The sequence below is a fragment of the Phocoena sinus genome, chromosome 1 (genome assembly GCF_008692025.1).
Source record: "Phocoena sinus isolate mPhoSin1 chromosome 1, mPhoSin1.pri, whole genome shotgun sequence".
Taxonomy (NCBI): Eukaryota; Metazoa; Chordata; class Mammalia; order Artiodactyla; family Phocoenidae; genus Phocoena; species Phocoena sinus.
The window spans coordinates 53,387,102-53,409,060 of record NC_045763.1 but is presented as its reverse complement, the minus strand read 5'-3'; the positions used below and the strand labels follow the sequence as shown (position 1 = coordinate 53,409,060).

General features: G+C 38.0%; 1 protein-coding gene across 6 annotated transcripts in view; it reads right to left on the bottom strand.

The window, feature by feature from the left end:
• PATJ (PATJ crumbs cell polarity complex component) overlaps positions 1 to 21,959 on the bottom strand; it is a 352,815-nt gene that overhangs the window by 137,934 nt on the left and 192,922 nt on the right. For all 6 annotated transcript variants that reach the window (XM_032644105.1, XM_032644108.1, XM_032644106.1 and 3 more), the window contains one exon: positions 5,367 to 5,563. In XM_032644105.1, coding sequence (XP_032499996.1) covers positions 5,367 to 5,563 — 197 coding nt within the window. The remainder of the gene's footprint in view (positions 1 to 5,366; positions 5,564 to 21,959) is intronic.

The following is a 21,959-nucleotide window of genomic DNA, read 5'->3' as shown; positions in this document are numbered from 1 at the left end:
CACAATTAAAAATTTGGTCAATCAATTTATTTTTGCACTTTTAGCTATTATAAACCTATCTTTGTTAATAAAACATAGGAAAAATAATTTTATTGCAATTTTGAAATCCTTTACTGTTCTTTCTTCTCCTCAAACTAGTGTTTCCACAATGGAATATTTTATTCCATGAGGTCTCTTAGGGAATAATTACTTCACTAAGAAGCGTACTTTATAAAATTACATCCATGTATGGTAATCTAAAAGAGCCAATCTAGGATGATAGAAACGTTTGACTGTAAATTAGAATCTTATCTATGGATGCCTAAGAGCTGGTGATTTATTCACTACTGTAGTGTACTTCTAAATCGCATCTAAGTCTTCCTAATATAATTCACTGGCAACAAGCAGAGAGTGAAGGCTCAACCTTTGGGACTGGTGTGGTGGTAGGGACCCTCAGACAGGAGTTTTGTCATAAAGCAGCTACAGCTACCTGGGTCAGTCATTTAATTTTTACGGTTTCAGTTTTTTCCTCTTATAAAATAAGTATTACTAGACAAAAAGATCTGAGTTTACCTGTAGTTCTAGGTCTTTATCTCTGGCAAATATGGAAAGTATTCATACTTTTAATTTTTAATGGTTCTTAAATAAACCTATTATACACGTGCAAAATTAACAAGATTTAATTTAGACTATGCCGCAGGTAAATGTTATAAAGGGAACGAACTTCCTCCTCTGTCTTGAAGGGTGTGGGAGCCAGACATGCTAGCCCCATCCACTGTGCACTTCTTGTGCCACCACACTGTTCCTTCTGGCTGCCTCTGTCACCTGACAAGTCACACCAGTTCCCCACAGGGCACGATCAGCTCTCTATCCCCACACTTTCACTGTAGGGAAGGTTATAAATAAATCCTATATCCATATGAAAACACCATGCCCAGGCCTGTGTATTTTCTGGGACTAATTGCTGAGGGAAAGCCAATAATCTACTGAAAGTCTCATTCCAGTCTACGTGGTAATTATATGCTAATGCCTTTTGAAATTAATTCAGAACCCCTACACCAGCATCACACTAAAGGGGAAAGAAGCTGAGATTTAATCACATTGTCTTCTGGGAGCTCAGTGTAAGATTTCTTTTATACATGAGCCATAAATCGACAGAACTTGCGGACTGCTCTAGCACTGTAACGATGCAGTCCCACAGCAACAAAACTGCTGGCAGGTGTCATGCCAAAAATCAGTCACAGATGGGGCTCGAGTAGAGATGCAGAGTTTCTCACTTCAGAGAAGCTACAGTGTGTGTTTGACCATTCTCGTTTCTACTTTCTATAAATTAGCCTCATCTGAGGGTCTAAAAGAAGTTAGATCAACTATAAATAAAAGAAGCTGTGAGCAAAGTAATAACATAATGATAAAAACAAAGCAATTATGAGAAACAACATGAGCAAATGGTGGAGTTGGAAGAATAATGAAGACATGGATAACTTGACCTCATTTGACAAAAATAAATGGAGTGTGAATGGGTAAGCAAATACAGAAGGTTTGCTCTAGCCCAGAAATCTCGTAAGCATAATCTAAAAGCCCATTGTAAATGCCTCCTTCGTGATGCAGTGTCCTTCTGCAATCTAATACACTGCTTATCCAAAGAACGGCTATTGTAACACTGCTTCCAGCTTTCCTGGTACTCATTGTTAAATCAATGTCTTATTCTCAGTTCAGAAGCACACTGGATTTGATATTATGCTATATACAAATTCTTCACATATCATAGAGAAATGATTGAAAGTTTTTCTCAGCCCTAAAAAGAAACCAGGAAAATATTTCCCACATGAATTTTTTCCTTTCATCCCTGACCTAGAGCCAGAAGCATATGAGAAGATGACTTATAACTGCATAAGAATTCAGTATGTGCACTGTTTTACTCTCTCAGCTTTTCAAGATGCTGCCTGGAGCTGTGGAAGAAAAAGAAGGTGGCTTCCCTCTGGAACATACTTTCAGAGACAAATGTATTAATATAAACAAGCTAAAAGGAACCGAAATACACAAATCCACATGAAAATATTATTTTATAAGTATTATCATCTGAAATTCATTATGGTATTACCAGGTGCCAGATACTGTGGCAAAACTTGACATATCTTCTCTCATTAATTCTCATAACACCCTCTGAGGTTGAGGCTATACCACCACTAGACTGTAAGCTCTATGAGAACAGCACCATGGATTTTGTTCACCAAAGAAAAAATCGCACCGTGTTCACATACTTCCTCCTACACAACAGATGCACAGTAAAGTTCTTGCTGAATAAATGAAAAAGGTCCAATTGATAAAGGAGGTAACTGAGGGTTAGAGAAAATAAATAACTAGCCAAAGGTCTGTGATGCTAGAATCTGTGTTCCAACATATTTTATTTTATTTAAATAAGAGAATCAGTGGAGAGTGCAGGGCGATTAACTTATTACCATATTTAATCTTGTTCTTTTCATCTCTGAACGAAGACGAAGTTACTGAATAGCAACAGAAGACCAAATCCAGAAAGTCAAAGGAAGGAATAGGAGGGCCCTGAAATAGCAAGATGTTAATATTCTTTTTCAGTCAGGAGAGCTCTTCTAGCCTCTAGCCTAGAAAACAAATACCTAAAGTTTCTGTCTTTAAGGAAGGAAATGTGATCTAATTAACAGTCAACCACGTGCCATGTACTTTAAGCCCCTTCTGAGATGCAACTAATAACTGAAAGAACTGGGATAAGATAAAGTAGGGGGCTTCCCTGGTGGCGCAGTGGTTGAGAGTCCGCCTGCCGATGCAGGGGACATGGGTTCGTGCCCCGGTCCGGGAAGATCCCACATGCCGCGGAGCATCTGGGCCCATGAGCCATGGCCGCTGAGCCTGCGCGTCCGGAGCCTGTGCTCCGCAGCGGGAGAAGCCACAACAGTGACAGGCCTGTGTACCGCAAAACAAACAAACAAACAAAAGATAAAGTAGGTCTTCCTAGTCCAGTGCTTACTGTGGACTTTTCTGTATGGCCTGTAAAACACTCTCAGTGCAGCCACAGTTCGTCTGTTACCTCTATCTAATAAAATGTCAGACAGAGAAATAAAATACCAGTTCTCCTGTTGGTCTGGATCACATCGGCCATTCCATCTTGAGTCTTAAGAACACAGAGAGAATAGAACTAGAATCTTCATGTTCCAAAGTATAGCTTTTGGAACATTTCCATGTACCACATGAGACAGGAAGTATGTGTTTAGGTACATATAATACAACAGAATGATTTAATATACATGATTTCCTAAAGCCTAGGGCATCATAAATCAGGATTCTCGTGGATCTAAACAGATTGGGTTTGGTTGAAGCACCATGGAGAACGCAGTATACTTCAGTGGCTAGAGCATGGTTCTTGGAGCCTGGCAAGCCTGGGTTCTTAGTAACTTATTTCTGTAAGTTACTTATGCAGTTTTCTTATCCACAAAATGGGGATAACAACAGTACATACCACATAGGGCTCTTAAGAATACTGAATACAAATGTGCGAGCACATAGGTAAAATGCTAGGAGTAACTCAGTAAATTAGCTTTTACTTTCATCTTATTACCACCATTATCACTTCAGTTTCGTTTACGAAGAAATCTCTAAACATAAGCCAAAGGAAATGAACGTGAAGCAATGAATTATATTGGTTAATACACACTGTCACCTTTGATTTTTATTTACATAATGATTATGCTAATCAGTGCTACTACCCGATGTGGGTCCCTTTCATGATGCCATATTACAAAAGAACAAGCAAAGAAAAGTAATTCCAGAAGTGACTTCTTTGTGAAAACAGGTTTTAGATGGGGAGAAACTACTGGGGCTTAGAAGACAGAGGGCGATACTAGTGTCCCCACAGTTGTGTCTGATCAGCTTTAGCTGTAGATATTATTAGGCAAGTCACACTGTGGATGACTATGAATTCTATTCCGAGTCTGAAGACGAAACTGTAAAATGAAAAATTAGTAAAGGCCTCATTTTAAGTAAGCAGTCTGACACTCGGTACCTCTGTGATTCAGCTCCCCCAAATGTCCACGTGTTGGAGCATTTTATCCAAGAGGCCTTAGAGCACACTGGTTAACAAAGAGCTAAGAAGTCAAACGGCCTGATACTGAATCCCAGCACCTCATTTACGTTGTGACTTCAGCAGTAAAGCTATGTCTAGTACCAAGTACAGATTGCTCGTTACAATGGTTGTTATAATTATTTTTTTCATTTTTGTTATGCAACAATCTTTTTATGTCTCTTTTCTTCCTCGAGAATGTGAGCTACTTGAATGAAGGGACTGGATGTATTCATCTCTTTTTTTGTGTCCAGTCTTAAGAGACGCTCAAAAAACTGTTAGCTGAATGAGGAACATGCAAACAAATATCAGACTAAGATAAATTCAGAGCAGAAACCCTGACTTTAAGCTTAGAAAATGAGGGAAACCTTATTTAAGGTTTCTGAAAAGGGAACCTTTTCAGACTATTGATGAAATCATCCAGAGCAGTAGCAGAGGAAGTCATCTTCTGAGCTTCTCTTATCTTTCTCCTATTCCTAAATAAGAAATCTTATTCCTTAACCTGTGGCCTTAACCACATCACCAACTTCACAGATATTAACCAGTCCTTGACAACCAGTTCCTAGAGTTTTGTCGGCTATAACACCTTCACAAAAAACTAACTGACAACAATAACAAAAAGAAATGTCATACTTACGGTTAATTCAGAAGCTGAAGAGGATTTTGATAAACACTAGTAACATTAGATTAACACACAAATTAGTTTTGAACCTTTTGGAATTTATTTTTAAAAACAAGCCCTATTCTTTTAATGTGTTTCCATGAGATTTTACTTAAGGACCCCTAAATTATTTTGTGAGATTACTTTTTTTGTTTTTGTTTGTTTTGGTGTTGTTTTGGTTTTTGACCATGCCACACAGCATGCAGTTCCCTGACCAGGGATTGAACCCGTGCTCCCTGCAGTGGAAGCAGGAAGTCTTAACCACTGGACCGCTAGGGAAGTCCCCGTGAGATTAGTTTTTACTCAAGCAGCAAACAGCAACTGTAAGCAACAATATGATTTTTGTTCTCGCTTGGGAAACTGATAATAAATAGTTGACGAAAATGTAATTTATAACATTCTTCCTCTTCACTTCACTTTCCTATACAATATCCTCTATACCCCTTCATCTCACCAGAACAGAAATTCAGGATATATGCCCCTAGATGGATGGATATATTAGATACAGAGTATATATAAATATATGGATGGATTTTGCCCTTATGGGATCATTATAATGAAAGTAACTGGACAGATTTTATTAGAAGAATCAAATGAGCCTAACAGGAAAAAACAAAAAGAATATATGCCCCTCACCTCCAACAGTTCATCTCCAATACGCATTCGCCCGTCCGTGGCAGCAGGTCCTTCGGGGTTAATTCCCACCACAAATATGCTCATGCGTGACCTGTCTTTGTTACCAGCAAGGCTGAGTCCAAGTCCATTCTTATCCTTTTCAAGTTCAATAATGTGCAATTCTCCAGGCAGGTCTGCATATCTTTGCCTGATTTTTTCTATTAAAAAAAAAAAAAGGTTAAAAAAATTTAAATAGAGCACTTGAATCTATATTAGCAAGATACTGGCATTTCCCCATCTTTGACGATGCCTCTACAAAGAACTGTCCCTTCTTAAGAGTGAAGTACTTGAGGTCATTCAAAGCCTTATATATAGGTTACAGTTAAAAATTATTTCATCTCCATCTAACAAGGCTGGCTCACCCATAAAACCTTCCCTGATTGTTCAGGTTCACACTGGCCTAGACTTTCTACATATTATTTTCTTACCTAAGAGAGTCAACACAATGTGGTGGAAACCCTAGTCTCCCTGCACTACCCCGCCACCCCCCAACTTCCAAAAAAAGAAAAAGGGAAACAAAGAATATATACCGATCACCAGCTGTGTTAACAAGCAAAGTGTTTGGTCTTGGAGATATCTTGCTGAACAAAACAGACAGGTTCTATTCTCATGGACTTGCAGTCCAGTAGGAAAGGAAATCAACAATTAATTCTAAATAATTATATTTCTTTAAAGTATACAAAGGGTACAAAACAATATTGGGTGTTATGTGAGTAAAAACAAGGGGAATTAAGGATGTTGATTTACTTGTCAGATCTGAATTCAATACACAAATCTACCACTTACTCAATGTCCAATAATTAATACATTATATTACCTCTATGGAATTCCACTTGTTCCTCTTTAAAATGGGTATGATAATACCCACTTCATGGAAGTTGGGTAAAAATAAAATACACGTTAAAGAACTTAACGGCTCATGACTTACAGGTATTTTATAATTCTTTTATTTGATCTCCTGTCTCACCTCGCAATCTCCACTTATGCTCTAAATTACCTATTTTAGGATTTGGCTGGTTACACTTCACTTGTGTCGATTCTGTGCAACGAAACCACGCTGGCAGGTCAGTGCTGGGAATGATACTGCTTTAGACATGCCTTGTACCCCACACAGCACCAGCTCAGGCCAGGTGTGCTGCCAGGGCTCAGAGGTTTGCTGACTAATCCATCGTGTGATGTAATCATCTTATCAGCTGAATAACCAAGCAGTAGCTTGTGACTATCCTGAAACTCTCTACGCTCTAACACTTGACTTAAGATCATTGTCCTTAGAGGGAACCTTCCAAGTTGAAAACTTAACTCGAATAATTAGTGTTAAGGGGTAGGGGAAGGAAGACAGCCTAGTCCATTTCATCACTTTACCAGATATAACATTGCCTTATAAGAGTAGATAAATTTAAACCCATAAAAGCTATTTTATGCATAAATTTATATTGAAAGAATGATAAATGACTGCTTATTTATTCATTTATTTATTTTTTAATGACTGCTCATTTTATAAAGAGGTTAAATCTGCCGGCTTTACAAGGATTTTGAAGAGAATCTTAAAGAACTTTCACTGATAATGCTTATTATTAATAATAAAGAACACATTTAGCAAAATACAATAAAACAAAGAACTTGCAATGTAATAAAACTGTCCTCTAATTAGAAATAAAATTATTCATATCAACACTGAAGTAAATAAACTCAAAGTATATTTGTTGGTCAACTACCAAGAACAAGCCACTATGTGGGTACCTTAACAGAGCATACAAAACACATGGTACCCTCAAGATGCTTTCACAGCAAAATAGGGGAAGCAAACAAATACAACAAATATTAAACAACTACAGTTATGTAAATAGAAATTCCAACCACTACAAGTGCTGGTCACTGAATAAATACTAAATGATTAGTGAATTAGGTCAGTGAAAAAACATTAAATTAATTGCACTAGAAATAATTGCTTTTAGAGTTCTAAGAATTGATATGGCTAGAAGAGATTTTATGGAAGAAGCAGAATTTGAGAATTTTTTTCTCTTATTTTTTTAATTAAAGTATAGCTGACATACAATATTATATTAGTTTCAGGTGTACAACAGAGTGATTCAACATTTATATACATTACAAATTGATCATCATAATAAGTCTGGTAACCACCTATCACCACACAAAGTTATTACAATATTATTGACCATATTCCCTATGCTGTACATTGCGTCCCATGACTTACTTATAACTGGAAGTTTGTACCTCTTAATCCCCTTCACTTATTTTGCCCAACCACCACCCACCTCTGGCAACCACCAGTTTATTCTCTGTATCTATGAGTCTGCTTCTGTTTTATTTAGTTTGTTCATTTGTTTTATTTTTTAGATTTCACATTTATGGGAAATCATACAGTATTTATCTTTCTCTATCTGACTTGGTGTAATACCTTCCAGGTCCACCTGTGTTGTCACAAATGGCAAGATCTTCTTTTTTATGGCTGAGTAGTATTCCACTGTGTGTGTGTGTGTGTGTGTGTGTGTGTGTGTGTGTGTGTGTGTGTGTGTGTATATATATATATATATATATATATATACACACACCACATCTCTTACCCATTCATCTATGGATGGACACTTAGGTTGTTTGGCTATTGTAAATAATGCTTCTATGAACACTGGGGTGTGTATATCTTTTCGAGTTACTGTTTTCATTGTTTACATAAACAAGAAGTGTTTTGAATAAGGTACAGAGTTTGATTATGTGAAGAAGAGTCCTGGTAGATGTATGACAAGGGGAAAAGCATCTATGCAGGTGGGTGAGGAAGAGAATGTGAAAGCCCATCTAGCTTTGAATGGAAATTGTTTGGGTTAGTGGGTGGGTGACAAGAAATAAGAGTACAAGGTTAAAAGATTAATTGACAGTTTGTTTACAGAAGTAATATTCCAGGGCTTCCCTGGTGGTGCAGTGGTAAAGAATCCGCCTGCCAACGCAGGGGACACGGGTTCGAGCCCTGGTCCGGGAAGATCCCACATGCCACGGAGTAACTAAGCCTGTGCGCCACAACAACTGAGACTGTGCTCTAGAGCCCGTAAGCCACAACTACTGAGCCCGTGTGCCACACTACTGAAGCCCGCGCACCTAGAACCCATGCTCCACAACAAGAAAAGCCACGGCAGTGAGAAGCCCGCACAATGAAGAGTAGCCTCCGCTTGCTGCAACTAGAGAAAGCCTGCGTGCAGCAACAAAGACCCAATGCAGCCAAAAATAAATAAAGTAAATAAATAATTTTTTTTTTTTTTAATTCCAGTTTAGGGACTCTGCAGAGATGCCTTGAGGTACTCTGGGGATGGGGCCTTTAGGGGACACTCGATTTAAGACCTGTTCTCCCAGATTCAACCAGAGCAATTATACTTTCACCTGTATTGTTTACAGGATTTATAGGGTAAGATGGTTAAGAAATGATACCACAGTTAAGGAAACAAATAGAACAAAATTTTAACGCATCCTTCTCAGAAAATAATAAAGCAGAAAAAGATTTAAAAAAAAAGAAACTGAAGACTAACAACATAGTAAGCTCAAGGTACTATATGTAAGAGACTGTGACATCTGACAGACAGAAAATACACATTTTGGGGGAGGCACACACAGAACAATTACAGAAACAGACTGTGTATTGGATCATAAAAGAAACTTCAATATGTCTTAAAAAAATCAATATCATACAGGCTGTGCCTTTGGACATAGTGCAATAAAACTATGAAAAACTATAATGACAAAAAATAACTTCAGGGCTTCCCTGGTGGCACAGTGGTTGAGAGTCCGCCTGCTGATGCAGGGGGCATGGTTCGTGCCCCGGTCCGGGAGGATCCCGCGTGCCGCGGAGCGGCTGGGCCCGTGAGCCATGGCTGCTGAGCCTGCGCGTCCGGAGCCTGTGCTCCGCGGCGGGAGAGGCCGCGACAGTGAGAGGCCCGCGTGCCGAAAAAAAATAAATAAATAAAATAAAATAACTTTAAAGCTCTCTTGTGTTTGACATAAATTAATAGTTAATAATAAATTAATGTTAGTATTAACATAAAGATATTTTCAAAATAGTGCTGAATGAAATGGGGAAAAAACAGAATGGGGTCAACATCATTATGTAATAATATTTATGCAAATTAACATGCTGCACAAAAACCACAACACATATTTTGCAAGCGCACATACAAAATCACAAATATTTAACACATTAGAATTATACTGGGTGTAAGCAGACAGGAAATACAAGGGAGCAAAGAAAACCAAACAGGGACTCTCAGATGGCCAATGATGGTAACATGTAATGAAGGATTATATTTAGTGCAATCTTCTGCCCCTGGGGACTGAAAAAAAGAATGAGCTGAGAAAGGTTTTAGTGTTAAATTAATATAAAAAGACTTGCAGGTTCCAAAATGTGTCTGACTTGTTCAACCTTCAGAGAAAAAAAATAACCTTTATGGCCATTAACTATACATTCAACTGCTTAGACATGTAAATGATTAATGACACGAGGGATCCTCCTTTGGTAAAATGTGGCTCTATCACAAATGATGAACAACACAAATTGTGCTACAAAAGGTGAATCTCTATCAATGCATTCTTGTGGCTGAATAGAAACAGCAAGGGCTAAAGGGTCAGAATTCGGTTCAAGTCCTAGCTGAGGCACTTAACACCACTGGTTCCTTGGACCAAATACTGAACCTCTACTAACTTATTTGTAAAATAGGGTTGTTACCTTAAAATGGATGTTAACTAAAAATTCCTAGGACATAGGGTCCAAGTGTTAGGGGAACAACACAACCATGATTTCATTTTCATCAGTTAGTTATATTGAGGTTTTAAGTTAAAATTGGTGACAAAGCTACTTTTTTCTTCTTTAACCTTGTCTATCTTGAGGAAAACTGAGACTTGTGAAAGGAAACAGTGGTTCCCCATGATGGCATGAAGGAAGCAGGCACACAGTCCTCCAGTGGGAATCAGGAGAGGAAGGGGCTCTAGCATCATTATTCCTCGGATTCTCTTCTTTGAGTTACTTATATTGAGGAGTCCCAAGGACAACTTCTTGAGGAGCAAAGGAACAACAGCACTGTTTCAAATGACTGTCCCATGGTTCATAGGTCATTGAGGTGGCTTTAAAATTGTGTGCCAGCCAAGTGTGGAATTAAAACCCTTTCCATAGTTTCAGTTTGGGAAGATAAAAATGTTTTGGAGGTGGATGGTGGTCACAGTGGCACAACAATGTGAATGTACTTAATGCCACTGAACTGTACGCTTAAAAGTAGTTAAGGGGCTTCCCTGGTGGCGCAGTGGTTGAGAGTCCGCCTGCCGATGCACGGGACACGGGTTCGTGCCCCGGTCCGGGAAGATCCCACGTGCCGCGGAGCGGCTGGGCCCGTGAGCCACGGCCGCTGAGCCTGTGCGTCCGGAGCCTGTGCTCCGCAATGGGAGAGGCCACAACAGTGAGAGGCCCGCGTACCGGAAAAAAAAAAAAAAGTAGTTAAAATGGTGTATTTGTTATGTATATTTTATGACAATTATTTAAAAAAAAAAAAAAAAAACAAGACCCTATCTATAGGCTTAAAAGACCCTTCAAAAAATTGGTTCCCTTATCAACATTCCACCAAGGGACTAAGTTGTAGATTTGTTATCCCGAACTTTTGAAACCTCCAGCCCTATTTTTCTGGCCAATTGTTTTGTTATGACACTGGCATTTTCCCATCTTTTCAATTAACAAATATTGATTGAATCCAAATTCATGTCAGGCTTGTGATGTGAAGGGCACACTACTGAATTTGTTTCCAAGGACCTTAAGATCTATCATTGAAGACAAGCATACATATCAATAATTCTAATTCAGAGAGAGAAAAACTATGAGAAAAATACCAGCAGCTGAAGTCACCCATCCATTTCACTGTGTCGTCAGGAAAACCAATTAATGTCTGCAAACTACACTGAATATCATAGATATTCTAGCCAACTCTCATTCTACTGGTCATATATAACTTCTCCTGCATAATGCTCAAAACTCATTTTAGCTGACATTTCCAATAATCCTGCATCCAACTTCTTCCAACTTTATTTACCTAAACATGGGTTATTCAGCTTTCCTTGACTTTTAAAATTATCTTTTTTTTTTTTTTAAATAGGAGAAGGGGGTAAGCTCAACAGAACAGAGCTCAGCAAAGAAGCAAATCCTAGAACAATTAAGAGCTGAGTATCCTTGAATAGTTATGAAGTTTCAGTAATAATTTATTGGGGACCTGCTAAGTTGCAGAAACTGCACTAAAATCGTCCAATAAATTTTCTCCGTTGATGCTAAAGAAACACCCTATCAGGTAGAAATTATCATCACTGCATCTAGATGTGGGAAATAAGACTCTGACCTTGCCAAAGGTCACCCAGCTAGAAACTGATATAATAAGGATGCAAACCCAGTTTTGTCTGTCTTCACAGTACTATCTGAAAGTATCTTTTTAGATTTCTGCTTTCTTTCTATTGCCCTATCCTATAATATAAACTCCACGAAGTTCCTTGTACATGTAGCACACTGCTGTCTTCTGCACTTAACAGTGCCTGACAATATATTAGGTGGTTAATATATACAATATATGCCTGTTGGAAGCATAGACAGATGATTTCTAAGGTCTTCTTCAATTGCTCTGCCTACATTTCTGCCAATACCCCAAACAATGCTACATAAAAGCCATCTGAGACCTAAAACCATTAGACACATGCAATTTGTTTCAAAGACAATGCATTCTTTCAGTTAAAGGAAGTAGAAAAATGGTTTGTTTCTTCTTTGGATTTGTATTCAAAAGTAACAAAATCCATTAGGACTATGTATACAATATCTTTTAAAAATCAACTCTATTAAACTGAAGAAACTTGAAAAGCAAAGAGATTGATACTTTATCTTTTCTTTCTTTCTCTCTCTCTTTTTTTTTTTTTTTTGGTGCATCATGAAACAGGAAGAGCAGTAAGACAATAAAAATGCCAGATACCACATATATACAATGGAATATTACTCAGCCATAAAAAGAAATGAAATTGAGTTATTTGCAGTGAGGTGGATGGACCGAGAGTCTGTCACACAGAGTGAAGTAAGTCAAAAAGAGAAAAACAAATACTGTATGCTAACACATATATGGAATCTAAAAAAAAGAAAAATGGTTCTGAAGAACCTAGGGGCAGGACAGGAATAAAGATGCAGACCTAGAGAATGGACTTGAGGACACAGAGAGGGGGAAGCATAAGCTGGGACGAAGTGAGAGTGGCATGGACATATATACACTACCAAATGTAAAACAGATGGCTAGTGGGAAGCAGCCGCATAGCACAGGGAGATCAGCTTGGTGCTTTGTGACCACCTAGAGGGGTGGGATAGGGAGGGTCGGAGGGAGACGCAAGGGGGAGGGGATATATGTATACGTATAGCTGATTCACTTTGTCATACAGCAGAAACTAACACAGCATTGTAAAGCAATTATACCCCAATAAAGATGTTAAAAAATAATAATAATATATGTTAGTAACGGAGACAACTTTGCATTCCAGTTTCAATATAATGTAGATGCAGAGTGCAGAGGATTTTTAGAACAGCGAAAGTACTCTGTGTGATACTATAATGATACATACATGTCATTATACATTTTTCCAAGCTCTTAGAATATACAATACCAAGAGTGAATGCTAAGGTAAACTACTGACTTTGGGTGAATATGATGTGTCAATGTGGGTTAATCAATTGTGACAAATGTACCACTTTGGTGGGAGATTTTTATAACAGTGGAGGCTATGTATGTGTAGGGCAGGGGGTATATGGAAAATTCTGCACCTCCTTTTCAATTTTGCTATGAACCTAAACTACTCTAAAAAAATGAAGTCTTAAGAAAATGTTGTGGACAAGTATTTTATTTGTAAGTGTAATAAAGGAGACTGTGGTCATGCACACACAAAAAATGCCAAATGCTCTGTAACACATATGATCATTAATTTTCAGTTAAATTTGTATTATGATTTTCAGGCCTCAGAATTTGAGTTATCCTACAATGTTGATTCAAACCCATAACTACAAGGGACTTAAAAGATGACAGGTCCAGCTCTTCAGATAAATTAAATGCCATGTTTTCACCATATCATAAAACCAGAGACTTTTAAATCAAGCGAAAGAAACTAAGGTATCGTGTAAAGCTACCTTCTCTTACAGCACGCACCGCCTCCCCAATTTATAAATAAAAATAAGACTGAAGAAATGAATATAATGCTATAATGCTAATTTATAGCTAGAAACTAAGATCTTCTAGTTTGTAGTTCAATTTTTCTTTACCAAATCATGTTAAATTTCCCCAATAACGCCTCAAAGAACAAAAATGATCTCCAATTTCTCCCTCAGTAAAAGAAGCTATCTTTAGAATACTCATATTATCGTTTATCTCCTTACATGAAAAAACATTTCGCAGTTCATCATGTCATTGAATCTTTCCCACATCTTTGTAAACACCTCCTTTTGCAGGTGAGTGGACTGACAGAGAGTTAAGGTGATTTGGCCAGTGTTTGGGCCAGGTCTGCTGAACCTAAGAGCTTTGTACTCTCACATCACAGCTATCTCTTAGACTGGTAGAATTTTAAATAATAATAAGTTCACTTAGGGGAACTCAAACAGTGGTTCCCAGGCTTAGTCTCCTTAGATTACCTGCCAGGCTGGCTACCTAAAAATTACCCTTAGAGCCTATAAAACAGAATCATGACTGGGCTCCACCAGCAGATCCTGAGCCACTAAGTCTGGGGGAAAATTTAGAAACAGGGTAAAGTTTTCTTTGTAACAAGGTCCTTAGATTATTCTCATGGGCAGCTGGGTCTGTAAATAACAGACTAATCTCCCATGCAATGCAAAAATTTTTTTCTACAGCGGACATGACAGTCAACCATAAAGTTCACAGATACCAAATTTAAGGCAGGCTTTAAATATGCCTGACACAAAACTAATCTGATATGGAGATTATATCTGGCTCCATAATCATACCTCAGGATTAAATAAGAGATTTATCTTGACTATACAATAGATTACTTTGAAATCTCAATCTCAGTCTTTCTCCCTCTATCTCCCTTCCTCCTAGGCTGCACCTCTCCTTCTCCAATTTCAGATGTTTTCCGTAACTTCCATTACCAATTGCTTCTACTCTGTGGGTATAAAAAAAAGGTGATCTAAGATTTCAAAAGGGGAGAAGGAAAACAAAATTAGTGTGTGCGGGGAAAGCAGACCTGAACTCTCATATCTGGAAAAATCAAGACACCACAAGCAAGTTTGCTCACTCAGCATTTAAGAGAGAAATCATAGCTGAGGTCATCCTGTGCATGGCTGAGTCAGCACAAACTGCTCTACAGCCTCAGACATGTGATCCCACTACAGGGGAAACCCACACTGCCTGGCATTTGCTCTAAGAGCTGCAGGGAGTTGTTTCCATGGCAACCAGTGAGTGAGGAAAAGGATATGTGGGGGGAAAAGGTATAAAGAGAACAATTTTCCTAAAACTTATTAATTTTGATTTCACTAAAAAAAATTGAAGAAGTAGGGTAAAGAGTAAAATAATACTACTATTAAAAATAATAAAATAATATTTGAAGCCAATGAGTTTTTTCTCTAAAATTAAGGGAAAAAAAATACAAAGAACCCATACTTTGTTTCCTATACACAAACACCCACCCCCCTCCACACACACACACATCATGTAAGTACTAGCTTTTAGTAACATACCTGTTACTGGTATTTCCTAGGAATATTTGTAACAAACAGCCAACCTTTATATTGACTTTCATTGACTTCCACAGTGTGTTAGTCATGTGGTAGTAGTTCCTATCCCAAATAACCTAGATGCCTTCCATTTCTAAATACAAATCAGAGATTAGGAGATAAGTAATCCACTTCTTTTGGCATCAGGCTTTACTCAAGTACTTCTGAATGAACATCAGACTAGAATAACTAGAGAGAGAGAAGAGTCTTTTGACTCAGCTGAATAGGCACACTTGCTTTAAACATGGATTTTCCAGCCCTGTGACAATGTTATCTGAAGAAAGGAATCCCAATTTGCTCAGAATTCTGTATCAAAGCATCAGCATTTTTCCTTGTCCACAAAAGCCAATAAGATTTCTCCAGTATGGTCTCAGGGTGTTTTCATATCATCATAGGATATTAGGTGTTGCTAGGTAACAGAGCCTTTCTCCCAGGAAAGAAACAATTCAAGTCACTGCCCAGTATTTTAATAACAAATGTTCAATGCACCAGAATAATGATCCAGTACAATTTTAGAAGCATTTAGTTACCTGGTCTGTTTCCAAACAACACAAAATAATTTAATACAGAGGAAATACTTAAATATGTTTCTTATACATTAAATACAACCTTTCCACTTTTAAATAATCAGGTTATGAGAAGCATCTCTTAATCTAATTTTCTTACACAGTAACCAATTTTCAGTTCTCTCTTAGTACATGCAGATTTAAGAAGTAAAAACATATGGAAAAAACCCTCATAACCAATCAGAAGAAACAGCACGTGAACTCTAGCAGGAAGGAGCAAATGTCAAGTGAAACTCCAGACCAAATAAAGAAAATAATGAAAATGTGTCGGCGTAAAGAAACCATATTTGACGTGACTAATAAACAAACTTTCCTCTTAAATATAGATGTTTTTGCCAGTATATAAATTTGATAATATCATGTGGACCTACAGTTAGAAATTAATAACTGAGACACAAAACATGAGAACTACAGTTAAGCATGAAAATAACAGCTAGACCTTGTTCTAAGCACTTTACTATAGTTTAACTCATTTAATTTTTATGAAAACCCTGTAATATAGGTATTATTATCCCCAAATTTACAGAAGAGAAAACAAAGGCACAGAGAGGACAGGTAACCTGCACAGTTACACAGCTAGTGAGTGGTAAAATAGGGATCTGAAACCAAAGACTTCGGCTCTGGAGTCAATAATCTCAGGTGAGAGTCAGGGCTAGAATTAAACAAAAAATATACAGAACTCGGAAGGAAAACAGAAAAGTTAAGTCATTTCCTTCCTTTCATCCACAAAAATTCAATCCATTTTAGATACAAGAATGGAAAAGGAAAGCAACCATAATTTTAAAGTGACATAATTCAGGCTGTCAATTAGAACAAGAATCATTACAATTATTTCCTTAGGAGACCATAGTGTGAGAAAAAAATACTCAATAGTGAAAATCGAAAATTTTCCCATTAGATGAAACAAAATTCAAATGAATCAATATGCAATGAGCAAATTTTAAACATAAGGCACCGTATTAATATCAATTGAACTTTCTCTGTTAGACACTATGTTGATCCCTTTGTGTATCTGGTATTATGAAATATAGTCCTCAAGACATCCATTCTCAGTAAATTGGATAAGCGAATTGTGGCACATCCATACAGTGGAACTTTATTCAATAATGAAAACAAACAAGTACTGCTATAGGCAACAACATGTTTGAATATTAGAAACATACTGTTGAGTGAAAGAAACCAAGAAAGAAAAGTGTATACACCACACGATACCATTTTTATCAAATTTAAAAACAGGCAAAACTAATCTATGGTTTTAGAAGTCAAGACAGTGACAGTGTTGACCTTTGGGGAAGAGAGAAGAAACAGTGAATCAAAGGGGGGCATGAGGTGATTCTGGGTGGTAGCAATGTTCTGTTTGGTGGGTGAAAATTCATCAAACTGTGGTACAGTTTTCTGTTTGTATATATTTCAATAAACTTAGTTTTTAAAAAGAGACTTAATAAAATAATGTGATGTGAGACTCTTGTTTGAATTCTGATTTGAACAAGCCAACTACATTTTGAGACAATAAAGAAATTTGATTATGGATTATATATCAGATAAAACCAAACAATTATTGGGTTATACTGTGTGTATATGTATTGTATATATACACAATTATACAAATTGTATAATATACATTGCACAATATCATGGTTGTACTTTTAGAGATGTATATGTATGAATGAAATAACAAGTCTGAGAATGGTTTTAAACTATTTCAATAAAGAAAAATAAAAGAAAAATAAATGGTAGGTAAAACAAATACTACAGCAAAACCTGGTTAATTACTAAGTCCAGGAGAACAATATATAGGAATTCACTCACTGCTCTCCTTCAGGTTTGCAAATGTTTGAAAATTTTCACAACCACAAGAAAAGCAAAATAAAACCCTCCTAACAATCCTATAAGGTATAATCATCCCATCTTACAGATGATGAAACTGAGGATCATGGAGGTTATGGAGCTTGCCCAAACTCGCATTTAGGGATTGGCAGACCTAGAGTTCAGATTCAGGTCTGCCTCACTCCAAAACCCATATGCTTACCCACCACATAAGAAAGATCGAGAAGCATGTTGTGTCCACATGTGGTACAGTGACAGAAGTGAACTCTGAAACCTGCCTCAGTCCTTTTGGAATTGATGATTTAGGGGGAGACCTAGAACACACACAGGCAATTGCCATAGTCTAGGCTTTGGAAGATTAATTTGCAGCAGTACACATAGGACAACTTGAAGAGGAGAGATGAGAAAAGAGGAAGACCAAGAGAAAGACTATAAAAAAAAATGGTGGAGAAAAAATTAGAATTCAGCTCGCATGTGGTGGTAGGAAATAATTCGAAAGAAAAAAATCACTAAGGCTTATGAACTGTTTGGATATCTGAGGTAAAGGAAGGTTAAGAAGAACAAGGAAACTAAGGTCTGATCCTTGAAGACAAGGAGTGAAGCACAAGGAGGTGACGATTTAGTTTAAATGGGCTGGTTTGTGGTATCAACAACAGAGAGCAGCTGAATTCGGCCTGGAGCTCAAGAATGAAGGGGAAGTAAGCCTGGAACTGCTGCTAGATAAGGCAGAGAGGGATGAAACACTTTGAACACTCTTTGAGGATGAATTAGCACTCAACTCTGGGGAGGATGGCTCAGAGGAGAGGAATGGGGAACCTGACCATTTAGGAGGCCATTACTATGCAACCCAAGAGTGACAGGAAATGGATATAAACTGGGTTAAGGTGCCAGCTGGAATAGAAAAGGGAACTTAAGGAATCAGAGAAAGGAGCGACTCCACTCTATTTATTCCTAAAAAAAAAATATATTGAATGCCTGCTCTGGGCCAGGCATTAGGCTACCTGCTAAGGATATAAGGGTGAATTAAAAGAGAAAGGAATAAAGATTGAATGAGGTACTATCAAAAGCATAAGAAATTCCAAATATGATTGGGCTGTTTCTTTCCATCACTAACAGGCAAAGAACGATCTGACTTCCGTAATCACTATCTAAACTCTTAAGAAACACATTTAGTTTGGAGAAGGAAACAAACCAGTCCAGGGCATTCATGATCAAGGACACCAAGGATGAGAGAGGTCAATTGGAAACAAACAGCAAAACCAGGAATGGAATCCAAAGTCCTCATTAATTAGGTCAGATTCACTATTCTAAGTCTCAGATACTGGGGCAATTAGGCCAGGTTTAAACTGAAGTTGTAGGTGGGCTATCTTTGCCTCTCATTTTAACAAATCTCATCCCAATTCCTTATTTCATGCTATGATAAAACTGACCAGTCTGCTAAATCCCTCCGATAATGAGGGATGTGGGGCAAGACAATCATTCAGGGAGGCAGAGGCAGTTGACAAATATCTATCTACAAAGGCAAAGTGCAAGCTCACTGACTACCTTTAGGCTTAAAATATAAAATGAAATTGGCTTGCAGGAAAGTTAATCCACCCTAATTAAGGAAGATGGTTACATTTGCACCCATGCTCAAACATATAGGTTCATATCATAAATCTTTTTTTTTAACATCTTTATTAGAGTATAATTGCTTTACAGTGGTGTGTCAGTTTCTGCTTTATAACAAAGTGAATCAGTTATACATATACATATGTCCCCATATCTCCTCTCTCTTGCGTTTCCCTCCCACCCTCCCTATCCCACCCCTCTAGGTGGTCACAAAGCACTGAGCTGATCTCCCTGTGCTATGCGGCTGCTTTCCACTAACTATCTATTTTACATTTGGTAGTGTATATATGTCCATGCCACTTTCTCACTTTGTCCCAGCTTACCCTTCCCCCTCCCCATATCCTCAAGTCCATTCTCTAGTAGGTTTGCATCTTTATTCCCGTCTTGCCCCTAGGTTCTTCTGACCATTTTTTTTCTTTCTTTCCTTTTTTTTTTAGATTCCATATTTATGTGTTAGCATACGGTATTTGTTTTTCTCTTTCCGACTTACTTCACGCTGTATGACAGTCTCTAGGTCCATTCACCTCACTACAAATAACTGTTTCGTTCCTTCTTATGGCTGAGTAATATTCCATGGTATATATGTGCCACATCTTCTTTAACCATTCATCTGTTGATGGACACTTAGGTTGCTTCCATGTCCTGGCTATTGTAAACAGTGCTGTGATGAACATTTTGGTACATGACTCTTTTTAAATTATAGTTTTCTCAGGGTATATGCCCAGTAGTGGGATTGCTGGGTCATATGGTAGTTCTGTTTTTAGTTTTTTTTTTTTTTTTTTTTTTTGCTGTACGCGGGCCTCTCACTGTTGTGGCCTCTCCCGTTGTGGAGCACAGGCTCCGGACGTGCAGGCTCAGCGGCCATGGTTCATGGGCCCAGCCGCTCCGAGGCATGTGGGATCTTCCCAGACCGGGGCATGAACCCGTGTCCCCTGCATCAGCAGGCGGACTCTCAACCACTGCGCCACCAGGGAAGCCCTGTTTTTAGTTTTTTAAGGAACCTCCATACTGTTCTCCATAGTGGCTGTATCACACATCATCAGTCTTGATGGATATGCCCAGTGAGGCCTTTCTGCAACAGCACCATTACACCCAAACCAGTGTTTCCCAAAGTGTGGTCCACAGATCACCCAAGGTAGTTGTGTATAAAATGCAGTTGACTGGGCTCCATGTCACATCTACAAAATCTAAATCTTGTGATACAGCCAAGGAGTCATCACTTTTTTTTAAATAAACATATCTCTATGTAATTCTTAAACACATTAAAGAAAAATGTCTAAAAACCAAGAGAAGTCTCCAACCAAGCTCAAAACGCCTTAATGACCCTTAGAGATGCTGGAAAACAAGGTATAGAAAGAGTTTGTTACTGACCTTAGATTTTTACTAAGTCTTGAGACAAACCAGTAATGTTTTGATTTTGAAAACAGCACTGAGAAAAGCCAAAAGTAATTTAAAAATAAGTCTACAAACAATAAATTCTGGAGAGGGTGTGGAGAAAAGGGAAACCCTCTTGCTCTGTTGGTGGGAATGTAAATTGATACAGCCACTAAGGAGAACAGTATGGAGGTTCCTTAAAAAACTAAAAACAGAACTACCATATTACCCAGCAATCCCACTACTGGACATATACCCAGAGAAAAACATAATTCAAAGAGACACATGCACCCCAATGTTCACTGCAGCACTATTTACAATAGCCAGGACAGGGAAGCAACCTAAATGCCCATCAACAGAGGAATGGATAAAGAAGATGTGGTACATATATGCAGTGGAATATTACTCAGCCATAAAAAGGAACGAAACTGGTTCATTTGTAGAGATGTGGATGGACCTAGAGACTGCCATACAGAGTGAATTAAGTCAGAAAGAGAAAAACAAATATCGTATATTAACGCATATATGTGGAATCTAGAAAAATGGTATAGATGATCTTATTTGCAAAGCAGAAATAGAGACAGAGACATAGAGAACAAACGTATGGATACACGGGGGAAAGAAGGGTGGGATGAATTGGGAGATTGGGATTGACATATATACACTGATACTATGTAAAAAATAGATAACTAATGAGAACCTACTGTATAGCACAAGGAACTCTACTCATTGCTCTGTGGCAAACTAAATGGGAAGGAAATCCAAAAAAGAGGGGATAAATGTATATGTATAGCTGATTCACTTTGCTATACAGTAAAAACTAACACAACATTGTAAAACAACTATACTCCAATAAAAATTAATTTTAAAAAAGCACTCTTGGGCTTCCCTGGTGGCGCAGTGGTTGAGAGTCCACCTGCCGATGCAGGAGACACGGGTTCGTGCCCCGGTCCGGGAATATCCCACATGCCACGGAGCAGCTGGGCCCGTGAGCCATGGCTGCTGGGCCTGCGTGTCCGGAGCCTGTGCTCCACAACGGGAGAGGCCACAACAGTGAGAGGCCCGCGTACCGCAAAAAAAGAAAAAAAAAGCACTCTTTACAATCATTTGTTGTACATTTTAAATATCAAGAGAACATAGAATATGGTTCTTTAATCACTATAAAAGCTCAGAGTTGCAAGTTCATTATGGTTATAGCATGGTAGAACTGTGTTAGAGTTGGGCTGATTTTGCTTCTTGGTCGTTACCTAGTCATGCAATAATGCTCAACAAAAGCTCCACACTGGCAACAGATCACGGTGATCAACAGTGGCACTGACAGCATTAAAGAGTTTAATTATATTTTCTGGAGGGGGGGAAATGGGTTTCCAATAATTAAATCAAACTGTAGTAGAA